The sequence below is a fragment of the Pelophylax lessonae genome, assembly GCF_965119305.1.
Source record: "Pelophylax lessonae genome assembly, chromosome: 10".
Lineage (NCBI taxonomy): Eukaryota > Metazoa > Chordata > Amphibia > Anura > Ranidae > Pelophylax > Pelophylax lessonae.
The window spans coordinates 89,692,111-89,712,877 of NC_138777.1; the positions used below are offsets into that span (position 1 = coordinate 89,692,111).

Sequence of the window (20,767 nt, forward strand, 5' to 3'; positions counted from 1 at the left end):
CCTGTTGTGGCTTCACAGTGGGTCACCCCCTTTGCTATTTTCATTATGTGAGAAGTGGTGCTCACCCACTCTGTTTTGTCACCTGTACAGTTTTTTTCCAAAAACGTCTTTATTGGTTTTTCAAGAAAGAGAACATAATAAACAAGCATGAACAAAGATCAACAATACACGTACAATATCAAGTACATTGTTAACAGAACTGCGTATGGTATATAAGTGACAACAATAATAGGGTGAACTTGTTCAAACAGGTCATTACTGGGCAATAGGCACGATTTTAACCAGGGTTTGCCTCCCCCTTGCCCCCCCCCCCCCAGACACCCCATATCGGGAACTACTGTGTCTATGGTCGGGGGGGGGGGGGACATTACGCCGTATAGAATACCCATGGGAGCATCTATATTAGTCCACCTGTACATTTTTATACTGCAGTGATTTCTGAGACTCATGGTATGTGTCTCTTGAATCTTCTTCCTTCCTTCCTTCCTTCTTTTTTTTTTTTTTTTTTTTTTTTTTTTTTTTATTTATTTTTTTTTTTTTTTTCTTCATTTTCATTTTGTAAAATTTGAAAATTTTTCTTTAAATAAAGTTTTATATATTAAAAAAAAATTCTAAAATGTAAAACAAGGTCTTAGCAAGGTCTTCTAACATCCTGAGAAAACAGGGTCTAGAGCTACAAACATCGAGGAGTCCTAAGAACGTAGACTTTAGTTAGTCTTATGCAGTTCCATTTGTTATCCCATCTAACAGTTCCCTTGCATTGAGGCGGTTATGTTTTTTACTGTTCCCATTGCTCAGCTCTCTTGAAATCCTAGATGGCAACTGTGCAAACTGCGTAAAACCAACTCAATCCACTTTCACTTCTATTCCTTCATCCCTCCTTTCCTCCTATTTTCTTCTATTTAACCAATTTACAACTGATTAGAAAATGAAGGATTACGTAGATTGAACACAGACTGGAAACTAGACTTTTGAAGTAAACTCCATGTTTACACAGTTTTTGCAGCTGCTGCCCAGGTATTGCTAGAGAACTGTAAAGAGGGAGCATACAACGGGATAACTGGTATTTTTAGCATGTGTAGTAAGAGGAATAGAATAGTTCACTTTTAGGGGTTTAGTTTAGGGGGGTAGTAGGTATTACCTTTTGTCATGTACTAAATTCATTATTTGGATCTAATAAACGTATTTGTTCAGTACATGATAACTGTATAACACATGATGGAAAACCATTTGTCAGTTGATATACTTGTCTGCTAAAAGAGAAGTGAGTGCTAATTGATGATTTTCATCCATAGAACCTGTCTGTGCCATTGGTCATGGTGTGACTGCCTTGTGTTGTGGTATCGCTGAGGATAAATCCTGGATATTTCAAGACTACAGTCTTACAGGGGTAACCTGAAACATGTGATATATAATGTTTAAAAGCTGAATTTAACAAACATTTTCAAAATCTTACTTGTCTTCTTCATGACAACTTTTTAAAAAAAAAAGGTAATGGCGTGTCTCCAAACGAACCACTAAATATGCAAATTAAATTCCCAAGAGTGTGCTGTCCTGCACACCCTAAGGGCTCATTCAGATGGGTGATTATGCCCATTTTCCATGCAGAACAGTTGGCTGTAGCATCTCTGAGCTGCGTGCAGGCAGAGCCCATTGAAGTGGATGCACACGCATTGCTGACACAGACACAATCACATGTCAAATTTTGACATGCAGGCTGGACCAGGTGCATGGATCTGGACACACTGCAGTTGTAAATCTCATGAGAGACATAGTGGTTGATTTACTAAAACTGGACAGTGCAAAATCTGGGGCAGCTCTGCATATAAACCAATCAGCTTCCAGGTGTTTTTTTTTTTCTATTATTAAAGCTTAACCACTTCAATACAGGGCACTTTTACCCCCTTTCTGCCCAGGCCATGTTTCAGCTTTCAGCACTGTCACACATTAAATGACAATTGTGCGGTCATGCAATGCTGTACCCAAACTATATTTTTATCATTTATTTTTTGAGACTGCGCTTTCTTTTGGTAGTATTTATTCAATACTTTTTTTAGTTCAATCTGATTTTATTGAGAAAGAGGGATTTTACAAAATATGAGTGAAAGCGAAGGAGCAAGTAACAAACAGAAAAAAAAACATTTTTCCACAGTCATATCACATAATGCACTTCAAGTAAGCGTCTACTGCAATTAATATTAGTGTCGGAAGGCAACATAAACTACCAAGTCCGTTGGAGGACAATGGTGTCGCAACTTAACAAACAGCAGCCTGGTGTAACATGGGTCAACATAAGCAAGAGAGAGGACAACTAAAGGATAACACTGGTAGAGACGTTGCTACAGTTGGCATCATATTAGAAAATGCTGTGAAGTGTGTAAGGCACTAGTAAATACTCAGGTCTTACGCTGAGAAGCATTCAAAAACAGCAAGGGAGCGCAAAAAGGACAGCCGTGTGGCGCCAGTGGCATAACCAAAGAGATAAAGAGAAGGGAGGTGAGATAAAGCAGGAGAGCGAAAACAGAGATAAGCCAAGAGGATGAGGAAAGCAGAGAAGATCGCCCACGTCCTACTGCCGTTCCCCATCACCCGGCAGTACAGGTGATTCGAGCCAGGATTTAAAGTCATCCGAACACCGGAACATGTCCCAAGACATCCATGCAGCAGAGAACCGATCCTCTTTGCCCCCTTCTTGCGCCAGCAGGTTTTCCATATCCCTAAGTCTGTCTAGTTCCAAAGCCCACTCAAGTTTAGAAGGTACGTGCTTGGTTCTCCAGTGTCTGGGTATTACCGTCCTAACAGCCGCCAAGAAAAAACGCAGAACGTCTCTCTTGATCGACCGGAAGGAACCGGGCAACAGGGACAACAAGGCCAATTGCGGTGTCGCGGAGACTGTAGTTGCCTGGAGCCTGCAGTAGAGAGCAATAATTCCAATCCACAATTCGTGGATCTGCGGACATTCCCACCAAGTATGTAGGAGCGTCCCCCTAGATGACGAGCAACGCCAGCACTGGTCCGACTGAAGTGGGTCAATATAGGAAATCGAGGAAGGGCATCTGTACCATCTGCTCAAGAGTTTGAACCCCTTCTCTTGAACCTGTGTAGCCGGAGACAGCGAGTGAGTCAACGCGAAGCATTTGAACCAGTTGTTAGATGAAAGGGCTCGCCCCAGGTCCCCGCCCCAGGTCCCCATCCCAGGCAGCAGTATAGTTCGGCAGGTCAGGGCGAAGGGCGCGGAGGAGTAAGGAGTAGAAGAGAGACATCGTGTGCGTGGGGGGATCATCCTGGAGTAGGATAGAGTCAAATTCCGAAGGGTCACCACTAACAGCAGTCAGTGAGGGCAGGGAGCGTAAATAGGAGAGAGCCTGGCCGCGCTGCAGCCAGCTCACAGGAGCACCGTCGGATGTGGTGGAAGTAGGAGTCGTCAACAAGGACGGGTCAGTCCGTAGAATTTGGGAAACCCGTCGGTGGTCCGTCGCAGTCCAGGGTCCAAATCTAGAACACGAGGCTGCCGGGGGGAACGCTGGGGTGCCAAAGAAGGGCGTCATGGGCCCCTGAGGACCTGAGAGACGGCCCGACTTATTCAGGCAATCCCAAATCCACAAGGTCTGGTGTGTTAAAGTGTTGAAAGAGGACACGTGGCCACGAAGATGTACCGGAGTCCAGGGAAGTGCCCCGAGATCAAAAGGGGCAAGAAAACGTTCAAGTTGCACCCATAATTTAGTGGGAGCATTGTGAAACCAATCCACCTAGCGCGTCAAGGTCGCCGCCCGGTGGTAGAGAGCGAAGTCCGGGATACCGGTGCCCCCTCTAGACTTCGGAAGGGTGAGAGTCGCATACTTTAGGCGGGGTCGGCTATGGAGCCATACAAATCTCGAAAGCGTTCTACGCAGCTTGTCAAAGAAGGATGCAGGTATGTGAACAGGAAGCGCTTGGAAGAGGTATAAAAAACGAGGCAGGATGTCCATCTTTAGAACATTGATCCTCCCAAACCAAGACAAGCGTTTCGTGGAGTACGTAGACAGGTCAGATAGGGTTTTAGTGAAGAGTGGAACAAGATTGTCAGTAAAGAGGCGTGTCGGGTCAGAAGGCAGATTGACGCCCAAGTAGCGAACGGAGGAGGATCCCGTCTTAAAGGGATACGAGTCCGAGATACGATTACGGGTCGATTTAGGCATGGAGATATTTAGTATCTCCGATTTAGAATGATTAACTTTAAAGTTGCTCATAAGACCAAAGTCGCGGAACTCGGCTAAGATCGCAGGGAGGGACCTTTGAGGAGAGGTAACGTATAGGAGTAAGTCATCTGCGAATAGCGCTAGTTTAGAATGTATGGGGCCAATGGTCAGTCCGCAAACATTGGGGTTATTACAAAGAGCAACAGCCAGATGTTCCATTACTAGTACATAGAGAAGCGGAGATAGGGGGCAACCCTGACGTGTACCGTTGTGTATACTGAAGGTAGGAGACAAGGAGCCGTTAATCCGAAGCCTAGCGGAAGGTGACTTTTATAGAGGGCCATAATTCTAGCGAGCATCATCGGGCCGAGACCGATTTGTTCCAGGGTAAGACGCAGAAAATGCCAGTCAACACGGTCAAAGGCCTTCTCTGCGTCCACCGTCAGCAGGCACAAAGGTATATCTCGGGAGCGGGCATAATCAGTAAGCAGGAGGGTTTTTAGGGTATTGTCCCTAGCTTCTCGGCCTTGGACAAAGCCCACTTGGTCCATATGAATAAGGTCCGGCAATAATGGTTTCAGTCGGGTCGCTAGGATCTTAGCATAAAGTTTAAGGTCGATTCCAATCAAAGAGATAGGTCTGTAATTGGCACACGATGTGGGGTCTTTCCCTGGTTTTGGAATTAGAGATATGTGGGCCTCCAACGTCTGAGGGGGAAAATCCGAGCCGTCAGGAATGGAGTTAAAGACCCGAGCCAGAAAAGGGGCCAGCAGAGTGCCGAACACCTTATAAAATTTGGCAGTAAAGCCGTCAGGGCCAGGACTTTTGCCGGAAGGGGTAGATGCAATAGCCGCCATAACCTCGTCAACTGAGATCGGCACTTCCAGGTCCGAGACGGTCTCATCAGGCAGGCATGGGAGGGCAGTAGTCGACACATACGCAGCCTTGTCATCGAGGGAAGCCCCAGGGGCACCCTGGGGCAACGACGCAGACAAGTGGTAAAGCGACTGATAGTAAGTCGCAAAGGATTGACCAATTAGCTTCGGGGTCGTCACTAGGGATCCTGTGGTGTCACGAATCCGGTCAATAAATGTAGAGGCAGTGCGTGGGTGGAGAGCGCCAGCTAATGGTCGACCACATTTGTCTTGAAACTTGTATCTGTGCAGAGCCAACTTCTGGTCATACGTGTGGGCGGAGGCCACATATAGGTCCCTAAGTTGGGATCGAGCCGCAGAGAGGTCGGCTAGAGTTGCATCAGAGGGGGTCCGGCTATGCTATTCAATACTTTTTTATTTTTTGCTATACAAATGAAAAAAGAATGAAAATTTTTAGAAAAAAATAATTTTAGTTTTTAATTTCAGTTTCAAAATGTTGTAAATAAGTACTGGTCATTTTTCTTCACTGATGTGTGCTGATGAGGCTGCACTCTTGAGGTGGCACTAATGAGAAGGCATTAATATGCAGCACTGATAGGCGGCACTGATGAGGAGGCACTGAAAGGCACCGCTGATGGGGCTGCACTGATAATCATCGCACTGATTATCAGCACAGATCCCCATGTCAGGAAAGCTGCTCATCGGCTCTCCTCTACTCACGTGCTGTCAGCTTGAGTAGGGAAATGCAGATAACCGCCACTTCCTATTTACACTGTAATCAGCTGTTATTAGGCACAGCTGATCACATGATAAAGCACCTACGTCATAGGCTCTTTACTGTGATCAGAGATGCAGTGGGTCCGAGTGACATACCACACCACTATTTGCAGTGCTGCGGCATGTTGTGAAGGACTTCATACGATGTCCAGTCACAACAATTTAACCATCTCCTGGTTGTCATTTTGCTATAGGCTGGGCAGGATGTTGTTAAAAGAACAAGCTGAAGTTCGAAGCTGGCAACTGTGCACAGCTGCACCAGATTTTGCCTTTGACCTTTAATCATGACACCCATCCTCATGCTTTTCACAATCTATTATGTATATAGTTAAATATTTTATATAATGTTTATGCATGTTACTCTTCTTCTTTCCTGGTCTATTATTTTTGTTACATCAGCCTTCTGTATATGAGCTGGTCCGTCAGCCTGACTATGGCAGCCTGCCTCTTATCCTAGAAGATTTTGCTAAAGATGCTGGAGCAACATTTAGTGGTAAGAATAGAAACGCACATTAAAGCTTATTATAGTGTACCTGTGGGCTCACCTTATAATCTCAGAACCATAGAAAAAGCACCTTGTGCTTTCTTTGGATCATTGGGGTATCAAAAGTTGGGTGCTCTGTTATGCCGATATTCACAACAGCTTCTATGGTTGATGCCTGGCTCGCTTTCTTCTGCCCTTGCACCTTTCTTATGGCCATCAAATATGAAGGAAAGTCCCAGTGGCCAATGGATTATGGGGTTGAGAAAAGGTGATCCCAGAATTGAATGTGCAAGCTGTTGTGTTTGCATAATACAGATGTATTTCTCTAATAATGGCATGTCATATCCCAGCCATGTAATATCAAGGTCACCCTTGAAAGTAGCTGTGGTTCTGGTTATTAACAGAGGTCTAAAAGATCTTGTTTAAAATGACCATACATTGTTTATGTATGGCAAAGCGGCGGGTTCACTGTACTGCTTCCATCTCCAGCTACAAATACTCCCCTTCTGCTGCTCCCTTGCTGATCTGATTTGGCTATCAAAGAGAAATACCTGGTACTTCTGGGTATGGGCAGCATGTGACTCACTCATTTGCCCTCCACATGACGTGCTTGGCTGATCAGGTACCCAGCAGTGTCACATTGGGGTGGGGAGAAAGTCTTCAGCTTTGTCACTTTGCTCCCACCACCCAAATGGAGTGCTTGCAGTGCAAAACAAAGTATTTTGTGTGCAGCTTGGGTTGAAGACCGTTGAGTGAAGCTTTTGCTTTTGTCCTGCGGACAGCACAATTACACTATTTTTACACATGCACTGTGACAGACATGGCTATTAGATCCCTGCCCTTCTCAGTAACTCGTGACAAAGGACCAGCCAATCTCACACCACGCTGTCACTTACATAACAATGCCAATCTCAGCTGTACCCTGCATAAAGATTTTCCTGCACGCGGGACCACAATCTAGGTGCCAGCAGGCTGAGAGCAATTTATCAATGGGCTAATTAAGCAATTAACCATTCAACTGCCACTAGACACTTGTAACATTTATGATTTTAGAATAATCGTCTGTACGACACACTGTCACCACAGAGAGGTATGTTTATAGGATTTATTCTATACAGTAGCACTCTTCAAGAGACCGGTTCTTTGTTAGCTTGCATTAAGAGCTTAGGGACAAGGTTAACCATTTTCAATATATGGTTTTAATAATGAAAAGGTCAAAGTTGGTGCAAATATTTATAGAAACAAGGTGTTCCAAAGCAATAGAGACATAATTCAGCAATAGAAAAATAAGGTAAAATTGATGAGGAAGAATACTTGTAGTTGATGCCCCTGACCAATAAAACTGAGTGTCCATGGGCTGTCCTAGGTTTATGACAATATCTGGTTCCTCCCTTTATGGACAGTTTTATACCAGTATTTATATCTTCCAATATGTACCGGTTGCATTCTTGAAACTGATAGATTATTGTTCAGCATTGAATTTCGCATTTAGGAATACTAAACACAAGGTAGCTCAGAGAAACCTGTCAACCAGGAGGCATCTTGACAGCTATCTTCCCTTCTATATGTGCTACTGTGGTCATATATGACCTAATTTCGTTCAGTACAACATTTCTCATTCAAATATATACTTATTAATGTGTCATGTTCTTGTCTGAGTTTATGAATCGTGTGTGGATTTGTTAAGTTTTGAATTGGGCAGAGCTCTCTGATTGCCTTTTACGATCCCCATTAGTTCCAGGTATCCTTAATGGATTTGGTCATAGTTTTACGATATGCCTAGACAGCAGAAACAGACATCTTGCCAGGACTCAATTAGCTGTTTACAGCTCTGCACAGGCCTAAGCGCTGGCTTCTGATGTCTGAGTTTAGATAACAGCTCTTTTGAAGTGTAAACCCTATGCATTCCATGAATTAAAAGAGGGAGGGGTTAATCACTGCGGCAATGTGTAACTGTTCTGCAAGACTGTCATGGCTGACCTATAATAATTAAAAAACATGGCCGCTTGCTTCAGCTTTTCGTCTGTCCAGTATGGGATATCATTACATGCATCACCAATTATTATTGTGTGCTTGGACGAGATGTACAATGACTGCATAGGTGTATGTATGCGATCGTCCTTTAGCTGGAAAACATTTAGCAGTATGGGTGTATGATGAAATTGACTAAAATTATTGTATCATATTCTAAGTGGAAGCTGAGTCTGTAACTTTCATGATGATCTTTTACTGCTGGGGACGAAATTTGGGATTACCTAGAATTAGAACATGTAATTGGGTGCAGTTTGGCATTTTAATCCAGCTTCTGAGTATGCCTTATCAGTAGATCAGGATAGCTTTGCACCTTTATTTTGTGCCTAAATCTCAAGAACTATCACCTTTTACCAGTATACTTAGACATTTAAATTGCTAAGCCTATAAATGTGAAAGTTAAAAACCTTGCTAGATGTTTGCATAGTGAAATAAAATTGGCTTCGTTGAATATCGTAACTGACCGACTTTTCTGCATTCAGCAAGTGAGCCAGATGCTGTTCATGTTGTTCTGGACAGACATCTGATAACGGGACAGAATGAAAACTCCACAATGGCTGCTGTTCAGAATTTGATCCTGCTGAGCAATGGAAGGTGGGTGCCAGCGTTTTGTTTTTTTGCTCAAACCAATATTCTGATATTTTCGGTGTAATCAAGCATTTTAAAGAAATAAAGTATTTTAATGTCCTTTTAGAAATGCATGTAATTTAAAGAAGTAAACTCTTTTTTTACTTTTTTACTTGAACCTACAGGTAAGCCTATAATGAGGCTTACCTGTAGATACTGTGAACATCTCCTAAACTTGCACAGTTTAGGAAATATTCAGAGTGCATACAGCCGCTGATGTAATCGGCTCATGTGTTCTGAAGGTCTGGCTTACTGTGCCGGACCATCGGAGCCCGCGCTGTAAACAGCGGCTACTGTGCACCTGCCCGGGAGTGACTCACAGCGCCGGAGCCCACGAAGCCGGAAGAAACACCGGGGCAGATGTCAGCTGTCTCGGGTGTGCGGGCACCGCTGAGACAGCATCGTTCTAAGTAAGTATTTCATAATGAGCTAGTATGGAATGGCTACTAGCTCATTATGCCTTTTCTCTCTTACAGGGTTTTTTTTTCTCTCTCTCTCTCTCCCAAACCCCCCCCCCCCCCCCACGGTTTACAATCTTTTTAACCCTACATTTAATCATTGTTTGCCTGATGTTTAAAATATTTATGTATGTGTACTATTAGCACATGGGGCAGCAATAAGGGCTACCGATCTTCTTATCGGTAAGTCTTCTAGATGGGTTCTGTCTGAGAATGAGACTGTGCAAGGAGCTGTCTTTCAGCAGTCTCTAATGACATGAAACACTCATAAAAGCTTATGATTGCCAGAAACCATCTGATATTCACCAAGGCTAGACTGCAATTATTTTGATTCAGTCATACTGATATTTCAATGTTTATTAATGGGAAGTATGATTGTTACCCACTTCTGGCCTGGAAGGTTTTACCCCCCCCCCCCCCAATGACCAGGCCATTCTTTTGCGATACAGCACTTTGTTACTTTACCTGACAATTGCGCGGTCATGCGACGCTGTTCCCAAATAAAATTGATGTCCTTTTTTTCTCAAAAATAGAGCTTTCTTTTGGCGGTATTTAATCACCTCTGCGGTTTTTATTTTTTGAGCTATAAACAAAATGTTGCGACAATTCGGAAAAAAAACCAATATATTTTACTTTCTGCTATAAAACACAGCCAATAAATAAAAAAAATTAAATCAAATTTTTTCATAATTTTAGGCCAATATGTATTCTGCTACATATTTTTGGTAAAAAAAAATCCCAATAAGTGTATATTCATTGGTTTGCGAAAAAGTTATAGCATCTACAAACTATAGGATAGATTTATCAAATTTTTTATTTTTTTTTTACTAGTAATGGCGGTGATCAGCTTTTTTTTTTTTTTTTTTTAGCGGGGCTACGACATTGTGGCGGACAGATCGGACACCTGACACTTTTGAGGGGACCAGTGACATTACTACAGTAATCAGTGCTAAAACATGTCAGGGAAGGAGTTAACACCAGGGGCGATCAAGGGTTAAGTGTGTCCCCAGGGAGTGCTTTATAACTGTGTGGGGGATGGACTCACTGGATGAACACAGAGATCCGTGTTTCTATATAGCAGGAACACAAGATCCCTATGTTCATCTCGTAACAGAACAAAACCATCATTCTGTCTCTCTGGGGAGCGATCGCAGACATTGCGTCTGCTGGACCCGCTGATTGGCTCCCCCTCTGGCTAATCAGTGCATGCGCACCCCCACTGGCTATTGCACAAAACGAAGTACAGGTACGTTGATTCGCACAATAGAGCTGACTTGCCGCAGTGTATCGAGGTCGGCAAGTGGATAATAAAATCACTATTATAAATGGCAATCTGTATGTATGCATACACGTGCAAGCTTCCACTGCCAATTTTGTTTAACCACTTCAGCCCGAAAGGTTTTACCCCCTTAACCACTTTACCACCGGAGGATTTTGCTTTCTTTTGGTGGTATTTGATCACCTGTGCGATTTTTACTTTTTGCGCTATAAACAAAAAAGAGCGTTTATTTTGAAAAAATAACAATATTTTTAAAAAAATTTTATATGAAATCCCCCCCCCCCCCCCAAAAAAAAAATGTAAAAATCAAATTATTTTTAAATTTTTGGCCAATTTGTTTTCTGCTGTTTTCTGGTAAAAAAAATCACAATAAGCGTATTTTGATTGGTTTGCGCAAAAGTTATTGCGTTTACTAACTAAGGGAAAGATTTCTGTCATTTTTGGTGTTTTTTTTTTTTTTTTAACGCGTAATGGCGGCGATCTGCGATTTTTTTTTTTTTTTTTTTTTTTTTTTTTTTTTTTTTTTTTTTTTTTTTGCGGGACTGCGACATTGCGGCGGACAGATCGGACCCTTGACTGACATTTTTGACACTTTTGGGGGTACCAGTGACATTACTGCAGTAATCAGTGCTATAAATATGCACTGTTACTGTAAAAATGACACTGGCAGGGAAGGGGTTAATTTTATTGGAGAGGGAGGGGTTAATGTATGCCTGGTGCTTACTGACGTGTGGGGGGGGGAGGTGACTGAGTGACACAAGGACAGATCCAGGGTTCAGCTATGCTGAACCCTGCAATCTGACCCTGCCTGTCACTTCAGAGATCCGCCCGCTGTGTTTACACACAGCGGGCGGATCTCCAGACTCGATCCCCGACGATCGGGTAAGAGCAGCGGCGATTGCTGCTGCTCCTCCCCTGGCCCGACTCCCGCTGTGACTGAAAACAGCGCGCCGCCCACATGGGGCGGAGTCCAGCGACGTAGGTGTACGTCGCTGGACAGGAACGAGCCACTTTGCTGCAGTAGCAGCAAAGTGAGCGGAGGTAAAGTGGTTAATGACCAGGCCATTTGTTGTGATACGGCACTGCGTTACTTTACCTGACAATTGCAGGGACATGCAACGCTGTACCCAAAGAACATGCCTTTCCTTTTTTTCCTACAAATAGAGCTTTCTTTTGGTGGTATTTGATTACCTCTGCGGTTTTAATTTTTTGCGCTATAAACAAAAAAAAAAAAAAAAGACCGACCGTTTTGAAAAAAAAATAAAAAACAATATTTCTCTTTCCTCCTCACAGCTCCTTAGGATTTTTGACCAGTGGGTAATACTGCCCCCTACAGGAGTAGAACACTAAGCAGAAAAAGATCTCGACTACCCCTATCGGCAGGGGGTATACTCCCCCCCGCTATAGGTACTCTAGCTCTAGGTACTCTATAGGTGCCTAGTCAGGAGTAAGGACCTAATTCCTTGCTGGGATCACTGGTCCTGGCAATTTTTGCTTTTTAAATAGCTTTTTTTTCTCCCTTTTTTTTTTTCCTGTGAGATCTACAATCAAATGCCGGACTGGGCGACGGGCTGGATAATCTAGATCCAGTGGTCACCCCAGTCTGGCCAGCAAGCGTGTGCAGACCGCAGATCAGCTGCCTCGCAAGGCCTTTAACTTGCAGGCCAGCCCGGACGGGGGCTTGCCTGCAAGTTAAAGGCCTTGCGAGGTCTCATACAACCATGCCTCAGCCTGCGTTGCAGCATTGCTCCTGGCCGACAGCCCCCCATTTAGATGGCGAGAGGTTCTTTCTGGAGCGGTGCCCGTCTGGTTCACAGTATGATGACTAGCTGTCCCCCCTCTCCCCCTGGAGGGTTTTGGGGTGGATGCGGGACCCTCCCTGGGATGGTCAAACCCCCAGATTTCCCTCCCCTCTGTGCCCGGTTCCCCCCTTCCTTCTGTGGCCTTTCTTGGGCCCCAGGGATCCCTCCTGGGTCCCTGGGAGACTCATGGAGCTGTGTGGGGCCGCATTTTGTCGTGGCCTATGTTGTGTATAGGCTGGCGGCCATTTTTCGTTGGCTTGGCATAGGAATAAGCGGTGGCCATTACACAGGAGCCTCTGGGTGGCGATTTTGGCTGTGGGAGCCCCCCCTTGTCCCCTGGTTTTGACTCCTAGGTCTCTTCTTTCCCAGGAATTCAGTTTATCCTGGTGCTGCCAGTGCCTGTCTGGTGGGGTGGTGAGTCTGGTGCGTGTCCTCCCTCTCTCTGCTGCAGGATCGTGGGGTGCTCTGTTTCTAGCATGTTACCAGTGCGGTGGTGGTGTCCCTTAGCAGTGTTTGACACTTTTTGTGGGGTCCCTCTATCTACTCACTGAGACTTTGGAGCGCGTTTCCCCACCTGACCCCCTCTCAGAGGCTGCGGGGCCCTCTGGGTCTTAACAATCCAATGATGCACCGACGGCGGTCCTGAAGTCCTTTGTGTCCCGGGTGGAGGTGGCTTTTGGGCGGCGGGCTAGCAAAAAGCGTCCCCTGTCTTCTCTTGCCTCATCTGTCTCCTCAGATCTTGAATCTAATTCGGCCGCCGCAGACGTGGCCCACCCTGCAGGGTCTGCGGCCACACTCCCTGACTTTGCGGATAGTAAGGACGATTCCTCCACTCCTGTAGCTGTGCACGAAAAGGCGCTGGTGGATGCACTGATTGTGTCTGTGCGTGAAACTTTAAAAATGGAGGACGCAGCTGCAGTGGAGGCGCCAGTCCACTTTGGCACATAAAAACAGTCTAGAGCGTCGAAGGTGTTTCCTTTTCCCTCCTATTTTGACAGATATGTCGCATAAGAGTGGGAACATCCAAATTGTCACTAAACGCTTTGCAATGAGGTACCCCTTTGAAGAGTCCCTTCTTAAAAGTGGACTTTTCCACTGCTGGTGGACCCCTTTCTGTTTCCAGATTAAATAAGGCGACCATGATTCCAGTTGAGAAATTGCTGGCCTTTAAGGATCCAGCTGACAGAAATGGGGAGCCTGTGGCCCGCAATATGTTCACTGTTGCGGGTTTGGAGGTTAGGCCTGTCTTCTCCATTGCCCTGGTGTTGCAAACTCTGACTGAGTGGGCAAAACTTTTGCGCCGTGACCTGGAGGGTAAGCAGTTCCTCCCTGCCTTTGCTGAGCTTGCGGACCAATTGGTCCAGGGACTACAGTTTATCTGTGATGCCTCTTTGGATGCGGCTCCCCTGATTCTAGACTCTCTGTTTCAGCAGTGGTACTTAGGCATGTAATGTGGCTTAAATGTTGGTCTACGGACCAGACCTCTAAAAAAGGCCTTAACTGATCTACTTTTTTAGGGAGATCGTGTGTTTGGGACTACCCTGGATGACCTCATTAAGAGTCTGACGGGGGGGAAGAGTACGTTTCTTCCGCAGGTTGGTAAGGGTTAGGAACCTCGTCGTAGATGTGGTCCGTCCTAGGTTCACAAGAAGTTTTTTTTCGTTCCTCACGGTTCAAAACCTTTTAAGTCCTCTTTGGGAGGTTCCAAGCGGCCTTGGTCTGGCAAGCCGAGAGCAGGATTCTCCAGACCCACAGACAAGGCTCCTTCAGCATGAAGGTGCACCCTCACCTGTGCCTGGGGTGGGGGGGGGGGACGTCTTTGCTGGTTTCCGGGCATGTGCAAGACAAGTGGGTCCACAAAGTAATATGGTCCAGCTACAAGATTGGGTTTCGTTCTTACCCTCCGGAAAGGTTCTTTCCTTCCAATGTGCGCATGTCCCTGGACCGATTGCAAGCTCTCTTTGGGGTGATGCAAGACCTGCTGCTTCAGGGTGTGATTGTCCCAGTTCCGATCTCGGAAAAGTTTCAGGGTTTTTATTTTAACCTGGTTGCGGTCCCAAAGAAAGAGGGCAAGGTGTGTCTAATTCTTGATCTCACGGCCCTGAACTGCTTTGTGCAAGTACGGAAGTTCAGGATGGAGTCCATTCGCACGGTAGTGGCATCCCTCCATCAGGGGGATTTTCTTGCCTCTGTCCACATCAAGGATGCTTATTTGCACATTCCAATCTGTGCCTGTCACCATTGCATTGCTTTGCTGTAGGAGAGGAGCATTATCAGTAAGCGGCGTTACCCTTTGGTCTCACCTCCACTCCTCGGGTCTTCAAAAAGTGTTGGCTCTGGTTCTGGCGTTGCTACGTCAGCGGGGGAATTCCAATACTGGCCTACCTGGACAACCTCCTCCTGCGAGCGCAGTCCTCTGCTGCTCTGGTGGACGATGTGGAGATCACTATACAGACCCTGAGGGAGTTTGGCTGGCTTCTGAATTACCAGAAGTCTGCTCTGATTGTATCCAGAAAATTGGATTATCTGGGTCTGACTCTGGACTCTGCTCTAGCCAGAGTGTTCCTTCCTCTGGACAAACTCCAGAAGTTGCATGCTGTGATTCATCTCCTGCTGTCCAGCAGATTGTCATCCCTCCGGACTTGCATGCGGGTCCTGAGCCTAATAATGGGACAGGTGTCCGAAGTCTCTGGACAATCACATCCGGCTGAGCCGGGAAACCAAAGGGTCTCTGGTTTGGAGGCCTGGCTCTCCAGCTCTTGTCCCCTTGTATTGGACAGTGGTCACCACTAATGCCAGTCTGTCTGGGTGGGAGGTGTCCTGGGTCAGAGATTCGCTCAGGATGTTTGGACACAGGAATGGTACAGACTACTGATAAATGTCTTGGAACTCAGAGCGATCAGGCTGTGCCTGGATCACTGGACGGATCGTGTCCTGTGCGGATTCAGTCAGACAACGCCACGGCCGTGGCTTATGTCAATCACCAGGTTGGAACAAGAAATGTGTTGGCAGCTCTGGAGGTAGCCGGCATTCTACGGTGGGCAGAACTCTTAGTTCTGGCCCTCCTCATCCTACACATTCCAGGGGTGGAAAGCTGACAGGTGGATTATCTCAATCGGCAGGCATTAGACCAAGGGGAGTGGTCCTTTCATCCAGACGTTTTTCATCAGATATGTCTCCAGTGGGGCATCCCTGAGGTGGATCTGTTGGCGTCTTAGCTCAACAGAAAGGTTCAGAGGTTTGTGGCACGGTCACCGGATATTCTGGCGGACGCCACAGACGTGCTAGTGGCCCCGTGGGGCCAGTATCGTCTGATCTACTCCTTCCCCTCCTCCCAAGCTTCTGCAGAGGCTTCTGCGCAGGATTGGAGCAGAAGGAATTCCGGTCATTCTAGTGGCCCCAGACTGGCCTTGCCAGTCTTTGTACGCTGACCTGGTGCGGCTGGTCGCCGACATCCCTTGGAGACTGCCTCTCAGGGAGATTTGGTGTACTAAGGGCCAATCTTCCAACCTGCTTTACAGTCGCTGGTTTTGACAGCTTGGATGTTGAAAGCCAGTTGCTGAAGGATAGAAGTTTGCCTGAGTCGTTGATTCCGACACTGCTGAAAGCTAGGAAGTCTACCTCTAGGAAGATCTACCATTGTACGTGGAAAGTGTACATTGAGTTGCTTGGTGTTCACCCTTGCTCTTTCTCGGTGACTCGGGTCTTGACCTTCCTTCAGGAGGGGGGGGTGGTTAGCAGAAATTGTCCTTGAGTACAATCAAGGGCCAGGTGTCGGCCTTGGCGATCTTCTATCAACGACCCCTGGCCATGCACTCCCTTGTAGCTTTTTTTTCAGGGGTTTAGACATTTGACTCCACCGGTGCGGTCTCCTCTACTGCCTTGGGATCTGAACTTGGTGCTTTCAGTACTCAAGAAGCCTCCCTTTAAAAATATTAGGGATAGTCCCCTGCTAAAACTGTGTTCTCTTGTCGCAGCCCTTACTTGGTTGTCCACAAAGATCAGGTGGTTCTTCGGATGTCTGTCATTTCTTCCTAAAGTAGTCTTTGATTTCCATTTGAATGAAGACATCGTGTTGCCTTCCCTGTGTCCCAGGCTAAACCATCCTAAGGAAATTGCGTTGCATTCCCTGGAAGCGGTTCGGGCGATTTGGGTATACCTGGCAGCTACGGAGTCTTTTCGGAAATCAGACTTGCTATTGATGGGCCAAGAAAAGGACTGTCCGCTTTCTTCTGTCCTTTCTTTATAAAGGTGCACTCTACTCAGGCGCTTGGTGCTTCTTAGGCCTTCCGTCATCAGGCGTCAGTGACGCAGGTTTGCAAGGCGGCCACCTGTCGTCGGTGCACACCACAAATTCTATAAAGTGGAGGTTTGGGAACTGCAGATGCTTCTTTTGGCCGCAGTGATTTGCAGGCTGCTGTTTAGAGGGGGAGTAAACCTCCTGGGACTGCCCATAGGCGTAGTTTAGTTTTTTTTTTTTTTGCCAAGTGCCATACTCCTGTAGGGGGTAGTATAACCCATTGGTCAAGAATCCGAAAGAGCTGTGTCCGTCCATGAACACAGAGAGATGGATTTTACGATAAGTCAAAAATCCCATTTTTTTTTTTTACTTTATGCTATAGAACATATCCAATAAAAAATCTAATTTATTCATTCATTTGGCCAATATGTATTCTGCTACATAATTTTGGTTTAAAAAAATCCCAATAAGCGTAAATTGATTGGTTTACGCAAAAGTTAAAGCATGTAAAAACTATGGGATAGACTTATGGATTTTTTTTATTTTACTAGTAATGGCAGCGATCGGTAATTTTTAGCAGGACTGGAACATCGCGGCAGACAAATGTGACACTTTTTGGGGACCAGTGACGCCAATTAAGGGATCAGTGTTAAAAAAAAATTCACGGTTATTGTACTAATGACACTGACAGGGAAGGGGTTAACATAAGGGGAGATCAAAGGGTTAAGTGTGCTCCTAGGGAGTACTTTCTAACTCTGGGGGGGGGGGGATGGCCTAACTGGAGCAAGACAGATTCATGTTTCTGCTTAGCAGAAGCACAAGATCTCCATCTTCCTCTGACAGAACGGCGGTCTGCCTAGTTTGCATAGGCAGCCCGCCATTCTGCCTCTCCTGTGAACGATCGGCGGGTCCTGGCAGACATCACATCCGCCTGACCCACGATTTGCTCCCGCTGTGTCCAATCACAGCGGGAGTGGGTTGGCAGCATTGCGCCAGCACCAGAGCACGAGCTGACGCACAAGTACGTTGGTTCGCGCAGGAGGGCCGCCCTGCCACAGTATATCTGCGTGCAGAGTTCCTTAAGTGGTTACCCGTTCCATCCTGCGGCCGACTTCTGGGTAACGAGTGGAGAAATTTCACAGCTGGAGCCAACGTTGTGGTAGACAGACACAGATCAAAAGGTAAATCACGATAAAATCATCATATGAAGCTGACATCAGTGTCCGTCTATCACAAAGCTGGCTCCCGCCGTGAGATTCCTCCACTCGTTACCTGGAAGTCGGCCAGGGGATGGAACTGGTATCAAAGCGAGGCTAGGGGCACATGGCGGAGGATGATGTCACTTAGTGTGCGATGCGTTTCTGAGCATGAGTCTTGTGAATGAAATAGCAGCCGTGCTCCTTTATCAAGCTTAAGCTCCACAAGCTCCCCAAGCCTCCCTTTTGATACACGTTCCACCCCCCGGCCGACTTCCGGGTAACGAGTGGAAGAATTTCATAGCGGGAGCCAGGGTTGTGGTAGACGGCCACTGATGTCAGCTTCATATGATGATTTTATGGCGATATGCCTTTTGATTTACTTGCTGTGTGAGTTTCCAATTGTCCTTTTACTCAAAGTGGTTTTACTCCTACACTTAGAGGCGCTTCTCCCTTTTATGTTTTTAGCTACTGCTGGAATCGGCTTCAGGGTCTTAACTAGGAAGCTGCCATTTTGTGGATGGACTTAAAATACCGCCATAAGACTTTGAGACCATACGTCTCCTTTTATGAACATTAGCATTTTTCCTCATTGTATGTTATCTCACCCCTAGCTATACTCCCATTATTGGAAGGGCACAGCACGTTAGACTTTTACCAGTATAGCACCACTATTTCCATTTTGCTTGAATACATTAGCTGGCAGTGTAGGTTCCTCCATCCATGCTGTTTGGTGGGAATGGAGGAATCCATTGTTTCTCTTTTTCTGCCTGCGGACGGTGTATGGGTAGCTTTAGCAGAGTGAATGAGGTAAAGCTTTGCTGACTTCCACCACCAGAATATGTGAATGCAGAATCCGGTTAATTTTCTTTGCACATGGTTGGGTATTCTTTGCAAAGCTAAATGAAAGTTACCTTTGCAAAGTGTCCATGCTCTACTACTGTAATAAATCAAGCCCAGTTACTCATAAAGGAGTTCATTCCAGATAAAGATGACAGTCCCTGAAGATGCACCTTCACAAACAACCAGTAGGTAACTAGGCAGAATCAACATATTCATTTTAGGTAGCTTGGCTCCATCTGTAAACTTACATTACTCATAATATTCCATTATGAAATGGATAAAACTCAGTTGCTTTGTTTGATTAGGTCTTTTTGCAGTTTCATTTTTTGAGGCAAAAAATAAAAATAAAAACAGGTAGAGAGTCATCCTGGCTTTTGTATTAAAACTGAATAAAAAAACTGACAAATAGCACTTGTTTCAAGGGACAATGTGAAAGCAACAATCTGTAGGTGGGGTAAAACCTTTTAAGATTGAGGGAAGTAGCACTGATTGGGTGCCCATAACAAATGTATTTGTGGACACCGTATTACAGGAAAAAGGAAGGAATAAATGATCATATTTGTAATGCAGAAGACCACAACTACAATGTATTTAGGAACCACCGTTTCCTGTATGACTGGAAATTCCACCAATAAATGGAGCAGAGCAACGCTAAATTTAAATGTTTATCATCAATAAATGAATGCTTTTACATTTCTTTTTACATTTGTTTGTGTTTAGGAAATGAGGTTACGACAGAGAATTCATAATTCTTTGAACCCAAATGAACAATCAGTGGGAAGAACTGAAGTCTGATTGGATGTGGCCAGCAGCATCATGAAGAGATTAAAAGCATTCCATCCTTGCAGCATTGTGCTGACGGACCCACAAAATGGAGAAATCTGGATCAGAGCAGGAATGTGTACTGTGGACTGTAAATCTATTCAGCCTCATACTGTGATTGCAGAGAACAGTTCTGACTACTGTTCTAATGTACAGCATTTATTTACTGCAATGAAGATGAATAGAAATTTGGCCTGTAGCAGCCAATAATCTTCATGTTTCATTATCTGAGTGCTAAGGAGAAAAGCTTGATTGGCTGCTATGGGCAAACACCTTTTTACTTTTTTTGGTCTGTACTTTTTTTTTTTATATGAGCCAGCCACTCCTGTCTTTAACATTTCATGGGTGTCACTACAAGTGGCAAAAAGTCCTCAATTCACTACCCTTAAATTGATGTCAACATACGGGAGTGAATTTTGTAAAGGCAAACAGACTGTGGGCACTTTGGAAGTGCTGTCATTTTCCCCAGAGCTTAGTAAATGTGGTAAAGATCTGCTGATTTGCATCATCCAACCATGTGCAAATAAAATGCTGTGGTTTTTTTTTTTTTCTCCTTGCACTTGGGGTATTCACAAAGTGAAGTTTCACCTCATTTACCAAGCTCTGGAGAAAATGAATACAACAGCACTTGCAAAGTGCATAGTCAGATTGCCTTTAGTAAATCCCCATTGACTCTTTAAAACACCCTCCCCCCCCCATTCTCCCTCTTCTTAGTTCAATGCAGTTATTGTAATGTATATTTGAAACATTTCAATAAATACACTCCTTCTAAAACTGTGTCTCCCAAAGGGCGGAAGATGTAGCGTTTGTCCTAACTCCTCATTTCTCAAAAAGGATTCCTCCATAGGTTGCTAGGGATTCCTTAAGCAATTTCTGACTCTGAGAGGTAACCACTGACGCCAATTTTTTAGTTTTTATCTACTGACCAGCAATACAAAAAGCTTTCTTTCCAGTGATTACCAATGTAAGGGATCCCTTCTACCGCTGACCACCAATATAAGGGATTTCTTCTCCTGTTGACAATCAATGTTAGCAGACAGTACACAGAACACCAGTGTAAGTGAGGTCTTCTCCACGGACCTCCAATGAAAAGGGGCATTACATTTATCTGTCTGCATTCCTTTCTGGACATTAACAATTAGGGCTCTTTCACAC

The 20,767-nt window shown here is 45.2% G+C and overlaps 1 protein-coding gene across 1 annotated transcript in view; it reads left to right on the top strand.

Annotated features, from left to right (window-relative positions):
- Positions 1–19,834, top strand: part of GATD1 (glutamine amidotransferase class 1 domain containing 1) — a 50,561-nt gene extending 30,727 nt beyond the window's left edge. The window contains exons 5-8 of the mRNA XM_082270600.1: positions 1,296–1,390; positions 6,230–6,323; positions 8,828–8,939; positions 19,511–19,834. Coding sequence (XP_082126726.1) covers positions 1,296–1,390; positions 6,230–6,323; positions 8,828–8,939; positions 19,511–19,517 — 308 coding nt within the window. The 3' untranslated portion in view covers positions 19,518–19,834. The remainder of the gene's footprint in view (positions 1–1,295; positions 1,391–6,229; positions 6,324–8,827; positions 8,940–19,510) is intronic.
- The last annotated feature ends 933 nt before the right edge of the window (positions 19,835–20,767 follow it).